The sequence below is a fragment of the Pelodiscus sinensis genome, chromosome 1 (assembly GCF_049634645.1).
Source record: "Pelodiscus sinensis isolate JC-2024 chromosome 1, ASM4963464v1, whole genome shotgun sequence".
Lineage (NCBI taxonomy): Eukaryota > Metazoa > Chordata > Testudines > Trionychidae > Pelodiscus > Pelodiscus sinensis.
In genome coordinates this window covers 110,953,993-110,975,373 of record NC_134711.1, presented here as the reverse complement: position 1 = coordinate 110,975,373, position 21,381 = coordinate 110,953,993, and the positions used below count along the sequence as shown (strand labels likewise).

At 45.7% G+C, this 21,381-nt stretch overlaps 1 protein-coding gene across 4 annotated transcripts in view; it reads right to left on the bottom strand.

The window, feature by feature from the left end:
* Positions 1-18,743, bottom strand: part of BPGM (bisphosphoglycerate mutase) — a 37,590-nt gene extending 18,847 nt beyond the window's left edge. Inside the window, exons 1-3 of one of the 4 annotated variants that reach the window (XM_075897277.1) lie at positions 18,719-18,743; positions 7,850-7,943; positions 3,159-3,810 (exon numbers count right to left, since the gene is read on the bottom strand). In XM_075897277.1, the coding sequence (XP_075753392.1) occupies positions 3,159-3,759 (601 nt within the window). In that variant the 5' untranslated portion in view covers positions 3,760-3,810; positions 7,850-7,943; positions 18,719-18,743. Of the gene's footprint in view, positions 1-3,158; positions 3,811-7,849; positions 7,944-13,245; positions 13,409-18,499; positions 18,525-18,718 lie in introns of those variants that run through there. The other 3 variants (XM_075897287.1, XM_075897270.1, XM_025190913.2) reach the window with 3 other exon arrangements.
* Positions 18,744-21,381: the final 2,638 nt, after the last annotated feature.

Below are 21,381 nucleotides of genomic sequence, written 5' to 3'. Positions count from 1 at the left end.
AACATCCACGTATCAACGGAACAGGACACATGCTCCTAAGAAGGAGGCTCATTTCATACAACACTTTGGTTAAGGGACAGGATCACACAAACCACAGAGCTAGATTCATCCTTTGTGAAATTCATCTACTTCAGAAAAACAACAATCAGGATGAAAAACTGGTCCTGAAATGTTTTGGAAGAGTTGATGCTTTGGAAAGGAGAGCTTTTCAACTGTGGTTTGGGAGAAAAAGTCATTCCCTTTCCAAGGGATTATGTGCCACTTAACATGGATCATTTCTCTTCATGGGTGTTTGTTTCAGCTCTAATGTGTATATGCATCTGTGTGCCTGTACCAAACTGTGTTAAATAATTATTTTCAGCAGAATTGCTTGGCTTTTAAGAGGAAAAATAAGCCCACAATCTTCCATGGAAATCATGACAGATCTTTCAGGCATTTCGACACATCCTGCACCCATTCACCACACTGAACAAATACACAAATAAAGCCTTGTCAGTCAGAATAGTCTGCCGCTCCAGAACTTTTTTTTAAATGATGTTAGCAAGCATAAGCCTTCAAGCTTTGTTTTAATTAGCAATAATGGAGGGCAACGTTCATGCCAAAGGAACTATTTAGCCTTGTTGTAGAAGCAGCTGTGTTTAAGATTTTTAAAAGGAGTCAGTTGAAACCTTTTTAGGAAATTTCTCTCTGAAATTATTACTATGTAGTTATTTTACCTGTCTTAAATCAGGAAAGGAAAAGTCTGGTAGTACTTCTGCTCAAAGCCTCTTGGCTTAAATCAAGGTCTACCTCAGCTGCAGTCTCAAAAGCTAAAGCAATTAATAGAACCAGAGCACTGAAAAAGGCAGCCATGCATTTTTTAATACCCAGGTTCAGACATTGAGCACCTGATTTTCTGACAAGCCAAGAACCCACAACTCCAGCTGAGTTAATGGGAACTGCAGAAGTTCAGAAACTTGGGGGGAGAGAGGGGGAGAAAGAGCAGGGAAGAGGAGAGATGAAAGACAGGCCCAAGAGATCCTAAGTTGCCCACTCAAAACGTCAGTGACCTGACCATTCAAAAGTGTTGGGTCTCACAAATTAATCACCTGTGACTTAAGGAACAACATTATCAAGATCTATTGAGAAGAGACTCCAGCCAGCAGGAGCACAGGGTTCCATGCCTTTCTAGAAAGGATAAGCACATTGAAGGAGAAATCCTCCATGGCTATAACTAACTTCAACCAGAACAGTATTAGATCTAAAAAGGATGTGGTATGTCAGGGTGGGATCAGTGAATGGGAGGCAGGAGATGGGGGAGGGGGTCCACTGGGATGCAACTCTACTCAGCTGTCTTAATTCTCTATTGTTGTATGTATGGTGGCCTAGAGAACCATACACAGCTGATGTAGGCTTCAAGTGGTCCCTAGGCTACTCTTGTTTAGTAGGATTGGCCAGCTACAGTTTCAGAACTGGCACCTGTAACCATCTCCATCTTGCCTCCCACACTTGCATAAAGTGGATCTCAGTACAGAAGAGACACTTGCCCTACAGTTTGTAGCCAGTTACTGACATGCTGACTCTAAATATGGTTTGTGTCTGCCAACACTGGTTAAAAGTTATGCAGCAACTGTGCTCAGACAATGGTAGATGGGCAAGGCTGGCACATACAGGAAAACACGCAACAGTCAGTGCACAAGACATCCATACCATCTGGCTGTGTCTACACTGCACCCCTTTTCAGGAAAAGGGATGCAGATTAGACACTTTGGAATAGGCAAATCCGCGGGGGATTTAAATATCCCCCACGGCATTTGCATTAACATGGCTGCCGCTTTTTTCTGGCTTGGGGATAAGCTGGAGAAAAGCGCCAGTCTAGACGTGATTCTCCGGAAAATAAACCCTTTTCCGGAGAATCACGTCTAGACTGGCGCTTTTCTCCGGCTTATCCCCAAGCCGGAAAAAGCGGCAGCCATGTTAATGCAAATGCCGCGGGGGATATTTAAATCCCCCGCGGATTTGCCTATTCTAAAGTGTCTAGTCTGCATCCCTTTTCCGGAAAAGGGGTGTAGTGTAGACACAGCCTCTGAGCATAAAGGGTTCAGCAATCTTCACAGCTCTGATATAGGACATTCCAGAATACACTGCCTGCTAGATATGTGAATGGTTAACCAGTTAAGTATTACCGTTAATGGGTGATGCTACCAGTTATCGTTAACTGGCAAGGGCTAGAGCAACCTCTCAACTCCTGTGGAGAGGGGAGGGACACCTCAGTCTAGCCAGGAAAAAGCAGCTTCTATGCCTCTGTTTTATGTTTAACTAGTTAACTAATTAAAATGGGATTTTACATCTCTACTGCCTGCTCTCTTGATACCACTCTAGGCATCTCTCTCTGCAAAACGTGTAGAGAACAATACCCACCTAGACTGTGCCAGAAAGAAAACTATGTTAGACAGTTCAATAGGTGCAGATGCACAAATAGAAGAATCAGCTGTCTTGTATCTACTTTCATCTTGCTGAAGCGACTGTACAGCCACCACGTTACAAAACTGTGGTTAAAAAAGTCACACTGTAGACAGGACCTACATTTGTAACTGAAGAACTGGAAGGTGAATTGCACTAAATTTGGACCCATAGGTGCATAAGAAGGCCTAACCTAAAAACTGACACCGGCTTGTTCTAAACTCATACTTTCTCAGCCCACAGAGGAATCAGTCCAGTTTGTGTGCATAGGTTTGCTATCTGCTCACTGGGAAATGAAAGTATGTCTAGAATGATAAATATTTTAACAAGCATCTACTTGGCATAGCATGGAATGAAATTGAATGAATGAATCATTGCAGTGAAATAGGGACCAGTGAAGGGGGCCAAATGGTGTATATTAGCACCACTGCAGCTGAATGGATTTCTCTCTCTCTCTTCCCCTTTCCCCCCTCCCCCCAGGAGACCAACTTATTGTCCTTGGACACCAAAGATATTAAAGCTCTTCTATTTCCATAAAATAATGTCTTATGGATCAAGTTTTTCTTGTCATTGGTGTACTGTTCCAACTATGGTGGGGAAAAAAGCTTATGTATTGAATGCAAAAAAGCAAAAGAAAGCATGGGATCAGCGTACAAGATAACTTTTTCTGTTTAAAAAGTTTACTAAACCAGAAAGACTATGAACAAGAGCTTTACCTTCCAGATGCTTGAGCAGCGCCCTAGTGCTGTTTCCATGAGCAGATATGAGAATCATTTTGCCACTTTTCAGTTCTGGTGCTATCTTTTCATTCCAATAGGGAAGAAGTCTCTCCAGCACTTCTTTTAAGCTTTCAGACTTCGGGAGTTTGTCCTGCGACACATCACAGCATTTATATCTGCGATCATTATAGATTTCTTTGTAGTAAGGATGAGATTCAGTTATGGGAGGTGGAGCAACATCATAGCTTCTCCTCCATATTTTCACTTGCTCTTCGCCATGGTTCAGAGCCATTTCTGCTCTGTTGAGACCTATCAGTGCACCATAGTGCCGTTCGTTTAGTCGCCACGAACTTTGGGTGGGAACCCATTCTTGCCCCATCTCTTCTAACACCAGCCAAGCAGTCTGAATAGAACGACTTAGAATTGATGTGAACACAAGGTCAAACTGAAAACCTAGTGTTTTGAGGTGTTTCCCACATCTCTGAGCTTCCTTTATCCCATCGTTGCTCAGCTTTTGATCCACCCAGCTGCAAAAGCGGTTCTCTTTGTTCCAGGCTCCTTCTCCATGTCTTAACAGAACAAGTTTGTATTTAGTCATTTTTATTCTGGTTTCACTCAGCTTATAGTGTCGTATTTAATGATGATCCATCTAGACAAAGAGACATGAAGTGAGTGTCACTAGAAAGTAACATTTAAGTTCTAAATACTGTAAATTCTCCTGCTGTCCTCTGTGCTGATTGCTAGCCTCTACATTCCCTTCCTCCCCAATATATAACAAGTGTCCATCACCTATCCCTAGAGCTAATTTCTTCTACTCAACTTATAATTGTTAGCCCACCAGGGTCATGTTGTTCCACTAATTTAAGCCACAGAGATGCAATTGGATCTGACATGCAGACTCCCCTCAAGTCCTTATATGGTGCAACCTTGCCTACATAGCTGATCTTGTTTAGCCACAGTTCTCCCCAGATAACTTCCATTTTGCCCTTCTATGTTCAGTTTCCTCCCATTCCTATATCTTTGTCTCCTTACACATTAAAAAAAAAAAATTCCCCATCCCGCCCAGCCAGACACATTGCAGCTGAGCTCCTCCGAAGACCATTCTAAGATGCACATAACAGGTGAGCCAATTTTTAGAAAGGCCCTCAGAAGACCCTCTGATTATGCTTTTCTCTTGATTTTCAAGTGAATCTCATTTCTTTATGGTCATGGATTAAACAACAAGATGTCCATGGCAGGGACCAAATATAGTCTTTTGACTTCTTGTACAGAAGAAGTCTCTCTCAAAAGTGGTCTGCAGACCCACCCTGAGAAAGCTGTTACCGGGCCGCTCCAGTTTGTTTACTTACCGGCTCTGCAGCCACGAAGACTCACAGCTCCCGTTGGCAGCTGTTTGCCATTTGCAGCCCAGGAGAGCCACAGGAAGCAGCGTGACCCGGGCCACTGCTCCCCTTGGTTGCAAATGGCGAACGGCAGACAATGGAAGCCATGAGGCTCTGTGGCTGCGGAGCTGGTAAGTAAACAAACTGGAGCGGCCTGGTACCAACTCTCTCAGAGTGGGTTTGCGGACCACTTGGAGAAACGCTGTGGTACAGCATCAAGCAAATTTTGCATGACTGATTTTTAAGATCCAGAGGCAAGCTGTTAGGCAAAAATGTTACAGAGTGGTCACATTTTTGCATGCACAGCTTGAGACTCCTGGTTTTCAGCAGTGCTGTGGATCTGCAATTCCCCTGAACACTGAATGGAATTCTGAGTACTCAGCCATTAAGTATCTCAAGTTGAAAACCCCAAAGTTCTCCAGCCATTTGCAATCTTACATGACAAATGGTGCAGGTCAGAGACCAGGCATCCCAAACAGCACAAAATACGTCCGCATAAGTCTTCATCAGCTGTTCAGAGGGGTTAAATAATCAAATGGAATCAGTGTTTTGACGCTGCTGACTGCAGTAGTGTCACAGTGAATCGTGTGCTAGAATTCTCAACTACTATCATTGAACAAGGTTGACAGGCATAACACAGTGGTACCATGCAACATTTCTTCCAGCTACAGTAAACTTCCGATAATCTGGCACCTTTGGGACCCAGGGGGTGCCGGATTATCAGATTTGCCGGACTATCAGAAGGGGGGGCTATGAGGGGCCTAGGGTGGGGTGGGGGGATGCCGCCCCAGACCCCTCATAGCCCCCCTTTCCAATAGTCCGGCTCTGCCTCAGGCGTTCCTGATTCAGCCGCTGCTGGTCAGTTTCAGCAGCGGCTGAATCAGGGACACCTGCAGCAGAGCAGCTGGAGTGCTGCGGGGTTGGTCTGGTAGCACCGACCCTTGGCACGGCGAGACCAACCCGGCAGCCCCCCAGCTGCTCTGCCCCAGGTGTCCCCAAGTCAGCCGCTGACTCCAGGAAGCCCGGGGCAGAGCTGCTCTGCCCCGGGCTTCCTGGAGTCAGCCGCTGGTCAGTTTCAACAGCGGCTGAATCCAGATGCCTGGGGCAGAGCAGCTGGGGCGCTGCCGGGTTGGTCTGGTAGCACCAACCCTTGGCGCTGCGAAACCAACCCGGCAGCACCCCAGCTGCTCTGTCCTAGGTGTCCCCAAGTCAGCCGCTGCTGAAACTGATCAGGGGCTGATTCCAGGAAGCCCGGGGCAGAGCAGCTCTGCCTCGGGCTTCCTGGAGTCAGCTGCTGGTCAGTTTCAGCAGCGGCTGAATGGGGGGACAGCTGGGGCGCTGCCGGGTTGGGCCCCGCAGCCCCAACGGGCAGCGCTATGGGACCAACCCGGCAGCGCCCCAGCTGCTCTGCCCTAGGCTTCCTGATTCAGCCGCTGGTCAGTTTTAGCAGCAGCTGAATCGGGGAACCTGGGGGAGGAGCAGCTCCAATGGTCCGGCTGCCCAGAGCACTTCCGGGTTCCTGATGGTGCCGGACCATCAGGAGTACCGGACCATCAGATGCCAGACCATTGGAGTTTTACTGTACCTAGTTCATTTGGGTTACTTATTCGTTAGCTGTATTGCCATAGCACCTCCAAGCTCCGGTCATGGACCATGTCCTCACTGTGCTAAGTGCTGTACAAACAGAACATTTTTACCTTACATTAACAAAGCATCTGTGATGGGGTCTGTCAGGTCCTCTCTCTGCACCTGACTGGAGGCATCAGACAAACACCCCTCAACTCAAGGAAAACCCACGCAGGCCAAGCGATCAACTAAATTTAGTGCCTAGAAGAGCCAGGAGGAGACCCTGACCAATTCAGAGCCAGCAAGCCAAAGACAGCTTGCCTGTTCACTGCGTGAGGCTGGCATAGAAGAGGTGTTCCTCAGTGCTAACTCACAAGCTCAAGGCCTAGCCAGGGCCTCTGCTTGAAGCACCACGACCACAACGTTCCTTTTATATTTCTTTGCTAGTTTAAAGATGGGCACAGCCAAATTCCAGGGTGTTTATCATTAACCCTATAAAGGGTGGGGAACCTTCTGGGCCAGGGGACTTTGACCCTCAGGGGGAAAAAAAATAAAATAAAATCAGTCAGGGGCCGCACACAAAACAAACACTCATTGACATGGCCCCCGACAGAGGCAGAAAGACATTCCCCACATTCCCCTCACACACCAGAGCCTAGCGGGCCCCAGGCTAGAAGATTTTGTGTGCTCCAACTCCGCAGTGGGAGGGGGGCTAGCCCCTGGAGTCTCAGGGGTCAGATTCCAGGAAGCCAGATGTGGCCCTTGGGCCTTAATTTCCCCACCCCTGCCTTATAGACTGGCGCCAAGCTCATGACACAGGCCATTCAGCTCCAGGCAGGCTGCCTCAGGGTCCCTAAACATTTTACAGCAAATCCACAGAGCTCTTCAACACAGAATTGATTCCACAGGACCACTGGCAAACCCAAGTGGAGTGAAGGAAAGCAAGAACGAAGGACAAAGAGTGAACAGGTGCTCTTACAGAAAGGGCCACATCTCTTTAGTCTCCGTGCAGAATCATGTTCTGAACCTCATCCTGTCCTACTCCACACACTAGATGAATAGAAATCAGGTCTGCACAACAGAAGACTCAAGTCACCCTGATGAGTCACAAGCTTGCAATTAAGATATTCAAGCAAGATGCTTACAATACTAAAGCTCTCTCTTTAGGTGTCCAATGTTATAAGAAATGCCACAAAGCATTTCAAACTCAAGCTGGCGGGGATGAGGTGCTTTTCTTTCAGTGTTCCCTTCCCATAGAAGCTATTAAAAATATTCTGCCCAAAGCAAGAGACCATGAATATTTCTTTAGCACTATAACCTCAAAGGGCCCATATTTTATACAAATGTATTGTCTGGATACTGAATATTTAGTGTCAAAATGAATGGAGTGTATCATTCACGAGAACTGACCAGCTGCTTTACAAGTCCAAATTTAAGTCTGATGTGACCAGAAAAGCTAGCGATTTACACCCACTGATGTGTGTTCTGAATTGGGCATCACGGGAGCCTAACACAAGTCATGTAGGAATTGGAAAAAAAGACAACAAACCCACCCAGTTTTAGGTGTAACTAGGGACTACAGTGCAATTATATACAAGACTTGGACCACTAGTCTTGATTATGTTTAGAGGGGAGGTACAGAAATATGTTTCCTTAATTATTAGTCCAATACTGAAATATTTACCTTAAAAAAAAAAAAAAAAAAAACACAGAGTGACATATGGAAATAATTGTCCTCACCTGAACTAATGCAGACAGATCCAACTTACACAAACCCCCAGGCACAGAGACTAGAGCTGCTAGCAAGAGTGTGGAGACCTCAGTATGACGCTATCTGTAGGGAAACAAAAGGCAGTGAGATTTGGAACACAGAAAGGAATCACACCAATGACTAGTCATGCCAGCCCTGCCTCTCTTTTAGGGCTCTAGCAAAGCGAGCTACTATACCTGCCTCTTTGGATCGATCTTCATGACAGCTGGCTGTGCAGCTCTCAACCCCAGCAGACAGACTTAGCACACCAACGCCTGGTCTACACTATGTGTCCCCGTTACGCTAAGATATGCGAATGGTGATGCTGAAGTCAACATACTAGACCTACTTACCCTGGTATCTCGTGCAGTAAAGTTGGCAGCTGATGCTCTCCCATCGACTCCACCTACTTCTCTCGTCCTAGTGGAGTATCCAAGTTGATGGGAGAGCGCTTTATCGCATCTAAGCGGACTCAATAAACTGACCACTGATTAAATTGATCACTGTGGCATCAATCTACCGTGTAGCGGAGACAAACCCTCAGGCTACGTCTATACTGTGCTGTTTTGTGCAAATATGAAAATGAGGCGAGGCAAAGCAAGGAATATTGCTGTGCCTCATTTGCATAATGAACAAGCGGCCGCTTTGAGCAAGAGGCTTTTGCTCAAAAAGGAGCCAGCCACACGGCTCCTTTTTGCTCTTTTTTCCCCCAGGAAGAACAGCTCTTGCGCAAGAGGGGGTTTTTGCGCAAAAGACTCTTACTCAAAAAGCGGCTGCTTATTAATTATGCAAATGAGGCACAGTAATATTCCACGCTTTGCCTTATTTGCATATTTCTTGCACAAAACAGCACAATATAGATGTAGCCTTACTCAAGCAGAGTAAGTACACAAAAAATAGCCTTGTGGTTGTTACAGTGAATCTCCATGCAATCTCCTGGATCTGAGCTTTGGTAAGCAGCCTGAGCCTCCATCAGTGCCATGACAGCCACACTATTTTTAGGATCCTTGCTGGAGCAGAGCCAATGCATATGGGAATCACACTTTCCGTCAGTCTCTCACTATAATCAGTACAGTATGTTGATCGTAATAAGTGAAACTTGTCAGTGTGAGATAGAGATTAGGCACTTAAGAAAAGAGAAGTCTGCTTGCCTCCCAGATACTCCAAGAAGCCACTAACATTATCTCTCCAGGGACTTGCTTAGACAGCACAACAAATATACACAGTCACACATCAAAGAATCTGTCTTAAAAGTTTACAGATTAACAGGATACAGCTAGAAAACAGGAACAATAGAGGGCACATTGCCAATGCAGAAAGACATTGTTGAAGTGGCTTGGATACATGTGGAGCCTGTCCCAAGTGACGGGGGCAGCATGGTAGAAAGCACAAAAATCCAGAGCAAAGAGCGAAGAGGGACAGTTAGTAGGAGATGTGTAGGAGAATTAAATGATAGTACAGATGTAAGGATAGAGCTGTATCTTATAGATGAGTTTGCTGTTCCACTCTGCTACACACAGTAAAGCCAATTAAGTTACAAGGGACTAAAACAGCTGTGTCAGTGGGGAACTGGATCTGAGAAGCGTGAACTTTGTGCTGAAGGACAGTAGAAGCTAATGGAGGATCTAAGAGGAGAAGTGATGTGGTGACTGGAGCAGGGAAAGAAAATATGATCTTCGTAGTTGTGTAATTGTAACCTGGAACAGGATGTGGGAAAGATTTGCACTGCAAAGATACAGCAGCAAGAATAGAAAGATTGAGTTTAGAGACAATAAGCAGAAGAACAAACAATTCATACTTAGAGGCCTCTATATGCAAAGTGAAGGAGAAAGAAACCAAAAACTAAGACTCTAACTAGGGCTATGAAAGTGTAACTGTGTAGCCTGGGCTTATCCGTTAACCTTCACAGTTACATGCAGGCTCCCATGCAACTGCTGAAATGTTCAGTGGTTACACATTTAAACAAACAAATGCATTTTAACATTCCTACTCTTTAACAGTACCCACAAGGGCTGAGCAAGATGTTGATTACTCCAGCTCTCTTTAGAACAAGAGGTCCCTAAGGCCCTTATATATGGGTGCAGAGAAAGATGGAAGCTGTTAATTGTCTCTCAGGGCACAAACCACTGACCCATGCTTCCTGAGTGAAAGAGATATCATCTTTAGGGAAGGAGGCTGGGAAAGCAGAGAAAAGAGATCAGCTACCTTTGTGCCCTGCTACATGCTCTTCATTTAGAAACCACTCACAACCTGATCAAGCATTATGAGAGACTAAAAGTCAATAGCTTATGCATTGCAGAGTCCATACTCACACAAAACTCTGCGGTGCTGAGAGAGTTAGGTAAATGTGCTTGCTCTGCAAGTACTCTGCACGTACTCTGCACCTGCAGTTACCTGAATTGCATGAACAAATGCAGGATTTTGCCCATATAAATGGCAAAACAGGTGTTTTACACCATTCTCTCATTGCAGAAATGTCAACAAACTCAATGTCGCCATTCTGATTTGGTAGCATTTTACACACAACGTGGAGGGCAAAGGTGAATCAGGCCCTCTATTTGAAAACAAATAAAATTAAACTGCATTTTTAAACTTTCCAAAAGTGTGTTCGTGTGTTCTCTCCTTATTCCCTTATTTTAAAGGGTCACTGCATTACTGCCTATGAAGAAGTGCCACCAAAAAATACATAGGCTCGATTAATAAATCTGCAGTGATCTTTTCCAATGTGTCAAAACAATTCTGTAATCACATAGATATATTTAGTATCAAAGTACACACAGCAGTACCATTTACCTCAAGTGAAGTTATGCACTTTTCAAATTGAGTTACATGGATGATATCAGAATTAAAATATCTTTAAAAAAAAGCAGCCAAATTTGAAAGCTCTATGACTGACAATCATAAATGTCAGAAATGGAAAACCAACTAGGGATGTAATAGGGTAGTCGATTAACCAATAAGCAAAATCCTATAGATTAATGCTATAGACTAAACGCTTCTCCCCTCTGCCCCCCCCCCCCCCCCCATTACATTTTTTAGCAGGCTGGCCAGCAACCTGGCTCAATCCTAGCTTGCAATGGGTCCAGGACCTCTCCGCTGTAGCTCTGCATTTAAAGTGTATTAGGAGCTAGGCTAGCAGGCAGCCTGGCTCAATTCAGGCTCATGCCAGGTCCGGGAGCACAGACCCACGTCCAACCCCAGACAGGGGCTGCTGCCACCCTGCACTACTACCACCTCTGTATCAGAAGCAGCAGCAGCATGGGGAGACAGGCAGCTGGTCTGCAAGAGCTTCCGCCTGGCATCCCTGCACTGCTGCCCACGATACTGCTGGCCCCGCCCACGGGGACTATAGAGTAGTTGACTAACCAATAAGAATGTGTGAGGTTACGTGACTATTCAATTAACTGATATTTAACATCCCCAAAATCAACTTGAAAAGTGTTAGATTTGATGATTTAATAAATGTACCTTAGTTTGATAGAGAAGCCTAAATCCTATTTTCAAAAGTGATTTTATACTGACACCTTATAAATCCCAATCTAAGGAGTTAGGTGGATTTGGGCATTTAACTCACTCTCAGGCATCTTTGAAAAAAAAAAAAAAATCTCAGCCTAAATAAAGCAGGTGTCCAAGCCACTTGGGCACCTTAGGCACTTATAAATCTCAATGTAAGTCTCTTTCAAGAATAAACTTAAGCAACAACAAATATAGCACTTTAAAGACTAAAAAAACATGTAGCTGGAATCATGAGCTTTCATGGGCACAGCCCACTTTTTCAGATGACCCACGAAAGCTCATGATTCCAGCTACATGTTTTTTTAGTCTTTAAAGTGCTACCAGACTATTTGTTGTTGCTTAAGTTTATCCTGTACAGACTAACTTGGCTATCCCTCAGAATCTTTCAAGAATGTTATTCCTTGCCTGTCTGCATGTCCAGTGCTTTGTTGAGTTTTAAGTGACTCAAGTCATGGGGCTTCCCCCACTTTCTCTGGGAAAATATTCCCCAGTAATGTCAGTAACTGATATGATAAAATTGCTCCTGAAGTCTGCTCAAAATTCTCTCTACATAACAGCCCACTATTGATACCTTTGAAAGTAGATTCCTTCTTCTTGGGATATTGCATCTTTCAAGTATTCATAGATAGCTTCCCATCCCATTCCACCATTTCAGCCTCTTTTCGATATCACGTTACTTTTGATTAATTAAGAATGTTGCCACTGCAAAACAACCAGGTTTCAATCTCAGGTAATCTATTCCCCCTAGCGTATGTTTTAAATTATACTTTTTTTTATTCCCCAGACTGTGCACATTTGGATCCCAATCCTGCAGACATGACGCAGGTACCAGCCCCAATGAAGTCAAGGAAACATTGGCTTTCACAAGGACAGCAGAATCAGGCCAACTAGAAGGCTACATACTTGGCTGTGCCCAGCAAGGAAGCGAAAGGTAACTGTTGTACAATGCAACTTTTCTGACTGGCAAGCCTCTAATTCAATGCAGTCTCTTGGGACCAGACATTCATAGGTGCTAAGCACCTGCAGCTCCCACTTATCAAATTAAGTGATGACTCTTGAGCACCTCAGAAAATCAAGTTGAAAACATTCCCAGTTCATGAAGAAGTTACTGAGCAGCACATCCGAGATTGCTCCTTTAGCAAAGTCACTTTCAAAAACATAAAATAAAATTCTACTTTCCCCACTATTCCTGCCCCATAATTTACACCGCATAGCTCAGCTTTCTGATTTGTAACAACAACAAAAGGAGTAACAGCCCTAGAGGAAATCAAGCTCTCACGACTAGGTTTCTATGAGACTAGAGAAATCACCAGCACTCCAAGCACAACAGCTACTGTCCTTACAAGAACCCTCTCTCTCTTGTTGTCCTTATATACACTCCCAATGCCTCTGTACACTCTACTTCATCTGATGAAGCCGGTTCTACCCAGGAAAGCTTATACCCTTGGTTCTGCGCATCCAACACTCTGAAGAAGTGGACTGTGCCCCCGAAAGCTCATGATACCAGCTACATGTTTTGTCAGTCTATAAAGTGCTACCAGACTATTTGGTGTTCATCACAAATAGAGAAAAGCCCACAAATCCGCCTCCCTCCCGGTGGCCAGTGTTTCTGTCGTTACACCGGCGGCAGAAGAACCGCTAGTCCACAGGCTTCGCTGGGCAGCCGGCTCGGTGCAAGACCCAGCACAGTGAGCCGGCGGTGCACCGGGCATAGCTGCATGGGGAGGAAACGTGCTGGCAGCATCAGCCTCCAACGTGCCAGCAAAGCCCCGCGAGTGCATGAGCGATTCACTCCCCGGGGTGCACCCATGCGCGCACTCCCTAGCCGGCTGCTTCCACTAACTCTTCGCCCACATCAAACCAGCGTTACCTGGCAGTGCCGAGCCTCCAGGCGCCGCCGGGACCAGCAATGCAGCAGCAGCAGCAGCTCCTGCCTCGCTGCAGCCCGCAGGCGAACAGTTCGTAACAACAGGTTCAAACTGGCTGCTCGGGAGGCAGCGAAAGGCGCAAGCCCGCCCAGCCGCCGTGTGAGCGGGGTGCCGAGCCGTCACTCACTAAATAGCCGGGCCGCTCCCTATCAGAGCGGGGCGAAGGGCTGGACCGGGGGACCTAATCCGTCTTTTCCGGCTCCAAGGCTGCGGTAGGAAGAGCGTGCGATTGGCCGGTGGGGCGGATAAACAGATGCCGAAGCCAATGGGGTGGTGGTTGCTGGCTGCTAGGGGATGCAGCGGGGGGGTTGCTTTTCCCGGGCAGTGCTGCTGGAGGGAGCGCCAGGATCCCCCTCTCCCGCTTGCGAAAATTCTGCCCTCGTAGGGATCCGGTTGACCAGCCTGCAGTGGAATCGCCCCCTCTAGGCTGTGGCGCTGGGACCCCTGCCTGCCCCTCGGGGCTGGCCCGCGGGAGGTTTTGTAGAACGCCTCGGCTTGCTTTTCGCAACATACCGAATCGCACCCGGGAGCAGGAATCTTGAAAACTCCTTCCAAGCTGAGGCTAGTCTCAGGGGCCCGGCCAAGGCTTCTGTACCCCCACCTGAACCTTTCCAAGGGCACAAATTCAGCACGATGCACTCTCCGAGAACCATAGGCGGTCACTTCATATCTATTTGTATTGCTTCCTTCCTTGCTTTGGAGAAAGTTTGTACTTGGGCTTCCCCTGTATACAATTTCCTGCTTTCTTACCCCTTTCCCTGTAAACATACACACTTGGGGTTTATCACAGGCCAAGGGAAAATATTTTTGTGGGGGACCCTGGGTAAAAGATTCACAAGTCACAGGGTTTTGGTTTTTTTTAACCCTACTAAACCTACCTACTAAGAAAAAGAAGGCATTAATCCCCCAAAAATAAATCTTCCTAGATTAGAACTAAGTACCTGACAGAAAAGAATGGGGCAAGGAAGGGCATAGTCACTTGTCTATAACTTATCGATACTACATAGACCAGTGGCATGTAACTTTGGTGGCCCGAGGACCAAAATATTATTTCAAAAGGACCAAGAGAAGCTGAAAATGGAGTTGCCTACCCTGAGCTGTAAGGCTGGAGCTTCTCATGGGGAGGCAGGTTCCTCCAAGGACCAAAATCTCCAAAATAGGTAACAGTGAGGCTATGCCTACACTGCAGGTGCTTGTCAGCAGAGAGTATGCTAATGAAGTGCTCATTAGCATGTGTTGTACTGTCATTTGCCTATTTCTGCTGATGCTTTTTGTGCACGAGGTTTTTGAGCAAAAACAAGCAGTGTAGACAGGTCTGTTTTGCACATAAAAAACTTTTTGCACCAGATCCCATATACCTCCGGCATAAGGGATCTTGCATAAAAGGTTTGGGTTTTTTCGCAAAATGGGCCCATCTACACTGCTTGTTTTTGCGCAAAAACCTCTTGCGCAAAAAGCATCGGCAGAGATCTGCAACTGAGCATGACAAATGCTAAGGAGCGCTTCATTAGCATACTCACTGCAGGTATTTGTCCGCAGAGCAGATGTAGCTTTGAGTCTGGATGTTACCAGTGACACCAGCTTAGCTACAAGGCACTGTTGATTCAGAATCATAACAAACAAGGAGGGGAGAGTAGTAATGCTGGGAGGCTGTCATGAAGAAGGTGTCTTTTTCCTTGTCTCCATAGCAATAGGTCTGATTCAAACACTACTCATTAAAACCTGCAGGACACATTTTCCATTTGGAATCAAATGCACATTTTCTTGTTAAGACAGAAGCCTTTGAATGGCCACATTTTTAAAGCCTCAAGAGCTGCAGGTTGGATGTGCCCAATGTACACTAAGGACAGAGGCACAAGAGAAAAGTTATGCTGCCTGGATTTGTCACATCTTCTACTACCTATTTGAGAGTTTGTACATCTGTCCACAGGTCAGATCCAGGCCACCAGGGTTAGCTTCTGGTGAGGCTCCACCACTCTATTTATCTGCATGGTAGGAGGTACTGGCCATCACAGTTCCTGTTGGCCATGGATCACTGTTCCTGGCCAATGGGAGCTGAGAAAGCGGTGTCCTGGTCCACACTGTTTCCCATTGCTCCCATTGGCCAGGAACAGCAATCCAGGGCTAATGGGAGCTGTGATCGCCAGTACCTGTGGCCATACAGGTAAATATAGGGCAGCAGCCCACCAAGGCTAACCCTGGCAAACTGCTTCTGTGTTATGCCCATCCCTGAGCTAGGACCACTACGTTTGGTATGCTGCCTTTTCTTATAAGATAAAGCAAGGTCAGAGTTTGGTTGGGCCAGGATAATGGGATGCGATTATTTCTCATCACATGGAAAGGGAGGGCTGTGACAGGAGGGACAGTAGTAGTGTATAATGACCACGTAGGAGAGCAAGCATAGGGCAGTTATACTCCAGAATAGGGAGGTTCAATTTAGATTAATTGGCTAATTGAATAGTAGATGCAATTTGCATGGACTATTAAATTAGTCAATAAGGGCACCTCCGCCAGGGCTGTTGCTACACTTCAAAGGTGAAAGCGCTGCAGGGAGCACAGAGCCAGCAAGCAGTCCCCTGCTGGCTGCGTGCTCACTGCATTTCAAAGTGGGAGTCCGCAGCTGGCCCTGGACTGTATGCAGCGTTTCAAAGTGGCAGACCCAAGGCTCCACATGGCACTGCCACTTTGAAGCACCCCTTCCTCTTTCCCCCTCCCCTGCTGCCTCTTTCTGATGGGAGGGAGAGGGGAAGCAACTAGTCCACTAGTCATTCACATCCCTATTCCAGAATGACCGCAGGAGAGCAGCAAGCACACCCCACACCCCCAGCCCTCTGCTCTGAGGACCCTCACAAACCTAGCCCCCTGCCCTGAGCCTCCCACATCCCTACGCCTTTGCCCTGACTCCTGCAGCATCTCCCATCCCCAGCCTCATGAAGGACCTGAGGAATGCTGGTAAATCTTCTAATACTAAATAAAAGTGTGAGAAACTGGAAAAGAAAGTTAAACTCCTAATGGTCAAAGAAGCCGCAAAAAAAGGGTCTGGGACCAGCCAAATAAAGGGGATATGAGAACTCATGGACTCAGAAGAAAAGATGGGGTTTCTGACATTTTTAAGTCTCAACACCCCTGGTCCTCATGTTTGTGCAGCCGATGCGGGAGTAGAAGAGGAATAGAGTAAAGAGCCTCTCCTCACTTTCTGACGTCTAAACAAGGACAGGGCAGAAATGCAGTCTCAGGAAAGTACATGAATCATCCCCTAACTACTCCCTAGGGGTGCAGAACATTCCAAATAGGTAGCGCCATAGCTACACCCTACTCTTACATGCCAGACAGTGAAGCTGGCAGCATCCTTGAGATGGGGAGCATGCTAAACCTCCTAACGGGATACTGCAAACGTGTTCATCAGCCCCTTCCCTACTCTTCCTCCCCCATATCCTGCACAGCAGTAAGAAGCATTTTGTCTCTCTTGGGGAGAATGTCTCCAGTGTTGCTGTGGTGAGGCAGGGCTACTTTACACTGCTTCGTAATGCAGAATCATGTCTAAAAGGCAGAATCAAGCCGTAAATGACATTGGAAATAACTATCTGAAGAAAGCAAAGAAGTCATCACTCTTTCAAGGAACAACCCAATGAATGCAAATTAACACCAGCCTCTTGCCTCCTTCCATCTGGATGCAGATGTGTGAGATTTACATCCTGTAATTGCAATAAGAGGGCTCGTCTACACTGGCCCCTTTTCCGGAAGGGGCATGTAAATTTCATGAGTCGTAGTAGGGAAATGCGCGGGGGATTTAAATATCCCCCGCGGCATTTAAATAAAAATGTCCGCCGCTTTTTTCCGGCTTTTAGAAAAGCTGGAAAAGAGCGTCTACACTGGCCCCGATCCTCCGGAAAAAGCGCCCTTTTCCGGAGGCTCTTATTCCTAATTGAATAGAGGAATAAGTGCTTCCCTTTGCACTTTCCTATTTGAAGTAGGAATAAGAGCCTCCGGAAAAGGGCGCTTTTTCCGGAGGATCGGGGCCAGTGTAGACGCTCTTTTCCGGCTTTTCTAAAAGCCGGAAAAAAGCGGCGGACATTTTTATTTAAATGCCGCAGGGGATATTTAAATCCCCCGCGCATTTCCCTACTACGACTCATGAAATTTACATGCCCCTTCCGGAAAAGGGGCCAGTGTAGACGTAGCCAGAATGTTTAAAACAAAAAAAAGACCACTCCTGCTAAGCAAAAGCAGCAGAATGTAGGAGTGAGCAGACTCATTTATGCATGTATCTAGTAGGGATGTAAACAAGTAGTCAAGTACTCAACTACTAGCTTTCCCCCTGCCTTGCTGCCTCTGAATCTTATTGTTTTTGCAGATGCAGACTAACACAAACTACCCCTCTGAGGCTTAGCATTTAAGGGAAATCCTTTTCTAGGACCATGTTTCATGCAAGTATTGATACTACTCTTATTTACAAGATGATTGCAAGAGTGGAAGCAGAGTAAAGAAAGAAGGAAACAAAATTAGGAGGAAGAACAGTAGAGTAAGCAATGTATTGTTAACATTTTCCAAAATATTCGTCATTCTCTGCTGACGAAGCTCTATTCCTTTGATGTTTTCTTTTAGTTATTTTTGGAACACATTGTACCTAGATATTAGATTATTTTTGATACACAAACAGTCATCACTACATAGTTTCCAGCTTAAAAAGGGCTTCCTCTGCCCAAATCCTGCCTCTGGGCCCTTCTTGTTCCAACGCCTCCTGGATTTTTTGCCACCAACTCTGTCTTCCCTCCCAAGCCCTCCTTATTTCCCCCTGGCACAGTTAAACATTCCCATCCTCCCTGTCATCTAGGCCCATGATGGAGGCATTCTCTTCAGGCTTGTCTACAGAAGACCTTACTGCATTGCATACCAGGGTGTGAAGCTACAGTGTGCCAGCTTCCCATGCTGTAACATCTCGTGTGGAAACTTGCTGCAGCACATTGAAAATCCTGGACTATAGCTGGCATACAAAGCTTTCAAGCAGTAATAAAATCGGCTGCACTCTGGGACTTTCACTACTCGGTAGAACCACTACCACCCCTTCATTTCTCTCAGATCCATTGAAAATGCCAGTACTAAGATTATCTTCCTGACCCACCATTGTGACTTTATTGCCCCTCTCCAGGTATTCCTCCTTCTCTCCCACATCAAATACAAGTTTCTTGCTCCTACCTTTAAGTCTCTGCTTCCCTTTGCACTTTCCTATTTATGTACTCTTATATCTTATTACATCACCTCTCTGCTCCACTAGTGACAACAGCCTATATCACCCATTTATTCATTTTCTCTCAGGCATCCTCATGCTTTTCTTCCAGAATGCTGTTCCCAAACTAGACCAAGACATCACTGTCTTCTTCCAAACCCATGCAGCCAGCAGAGTACACCGCTGACCTTGAAAATGCATGTCCTTATTGCTGTTGCCCCTATCCTCTTTTGTCTGGGTGCAGCTCCTCAGTTGGGCTTTGTCTACACTGCGGCTTTTGCCACAAGAGCCTATGCAAATGAAGCACAGATTAGCATATTGCCATACTTCATTTGCATCATTTATTCAAGCTGTTTTTGTCCAAGGGGTTTTCGCATAAGAGGTTTTCGTGCAAAAACAAATAGCGTGGACGGGGTTTTTTTGCGCAAAAACCCAGTTTTGCACAAGATCCTTATGCCTCTCCTGAGGAAGGGTCGAGAATCTGCCTTCATCCTTCTTCTCACTGTCTGTTATATCCTTAAATGGATGTAATAACTGTTTTATTACTATAACCCCTATGAGCCCAGGTCATGGAATGAGACCCCATTGTGCTAGGCACTGTACATATAGAACAAACAGACAGTCCCTGCCTCAAGGGGCTTAGGGTCTAAATATAAGACAAGAGATAACAGATGGATGAATACTGACAGAGGAATATAAGGAAACAATCTATATAATAAGATTCCAGGCTTGTCACTCCAAAGCCTAGAACATTGGTTGAGCCAGCATGAAGCAATAGGAACAACTACAAGCATAGCTGAGGGCTCCCTTTTTTCAGGATATCACTGGGGTTCAGTCATCACTGGGACATGCAGTCTATTACTGTCCAATTTTTTAAGTTCTCAGCCATTTTGTTTCACAAATTACACCCATGCAACAGCAAGGCATGTCCCTATGCCAGGCCAAACATTCACCATTGTGATTTCAGCGGTAATGCAAACAATCGCACCCTCACTCCACAGCTCATTTGCATGCTACAGTGTCATTGGCTACGTGAGGGAGCCAGCGCAGCTGGAGGATTGCCTGGCGCAAGTGCCATGGTTCTTTGAAAGCACCTTCTCAACACTTTACAAATTACACACGTGGGGCTGCCTGGGTTCACAGCTACTACTCAGACAATCCTGGCCAGCAAGATAGGCAATGGCCTCCACACACCAGCAGCTTTACCATTTTGTCTTCTTGCTTTAATTAGTGTGTATGTTCTTCAGGACCATGTCTCTAACCACAATGAGACGCTGATCATGTGGGGGTGTCTGAGTGTAATAAAATGATGAGTGTAATAAAATGATGTGTCAACAGCTTTAGCGGGCCTGCTTTATTCCCAAAGCAAAACAATACATTTAGAAGGCGAATAAAATATGCCACATTGTGAGCGGGGTGCCCGTCCTTCAAGACCCGAAGGGGTTAAGAAGCATACGTGGGCCATTTAGTCACTTTGGACTTGGAGAAGTAGCTGGGGAGAAAAGATTAATTAAAGAGGAAGCAGAGTTGGAGGGGAATGGGGCAGTATAAAGCCCACTAGCTGAGAGTGAAAGGGAACTGCAGAGAGCAAGGCAGGCTCAGTCACTGGCAGGGTGAGATGGCAAGATAGGAAGCAGCTCAGGGATAGGACTGAAGACCTGTTAATGGTAAGTTCTCTGGGCTGGAACCCTTCGAAGAGAGCAAACCTAGGTTCCCCTAGCAGCAACTAGAAAAGTTATATCATTAAGGCACAGAGAGAGGTAAACTGCCTGCTGAGACAGTGGGTTTTCTCTCTCACTCTCACTCACACACACACACACGTAAAGTGAGCTGGCCAGATAGCCACCCACACTGCAGGAACAATGAAGTCTTGAAACCCCACGTCAAAGTGATGGAGTGCAATCAAGAAGAGGCTGTGGCCTGGCAGAGCTAATTCCTAGTTGCAGCCAGCAGGAGGTCCTTCAGCAGCAAATGCAGCACCTTGTCAGTTATCTATTATAACACTTTATTCCCCAGAAACACCCATCTTAAATCAGGTATTTTTGTGACTCCAAATGTTAAAATCTAGTTCTATTTTCACAATTATTCCTATAAATAAAATATAAATTAAATACATCATGCATTCATGGAAGATGTCATCCTTCAGCCTATTTATGTCTGCCACAGATATTTGTCAGTCAGTGTAAATACATTTTGGCAAAAGGCATCAGTTTAACTAAAGCTAAACTTTGGTTTTAAAACCTGATTATTTAAAAAATATTAGCTAATGCACTTGAACATATTTCAAGTCTGAGTGCTTCCAAAACTATAGCAAGGGAGATTTGGGTTGGATGGTAAGAAAAACTTAACTATCAGGGTGGTTAAACACTGGAAAACATTGCCTAGAGAGGGTATGGAATTTCCATCATTGGCAAATTTTAAGAGCAGATTAGGGATGGTCTAGATGGTGCTTAGTACTACCATGAATACAGGAGACTGGACTTGATGTGCTCTTGAGGTTCCTTCCAGTTCTATGATTCTATGAAAAGAAAATTTCAAATAAATTGGAATTCTAGCCGCATGCAGTCTTGCTGCAGCCATGTTGATCCCAGGCAGGCTGCTGATGGGAGGAGGGGACAAAGTGGACAATTGCCCTGGGGCCTGGCAATTCAAAAAGGCCCAGGGTTCCCGGCTACTGCTGCTGCTACTGCAGTAGTGGCCAAAGTCAGTCTCTTTTAAATTTCTGTTTAGAGATAAGTTTAACTTTAAGCATTGACCTCAATGGGATTCAAGCATGTTCTTAAATGATTTCCTCAATAGAGACTCTTTTCCTGAATCATGGCCTATATGGTTAGATATTACATTCCAAAGC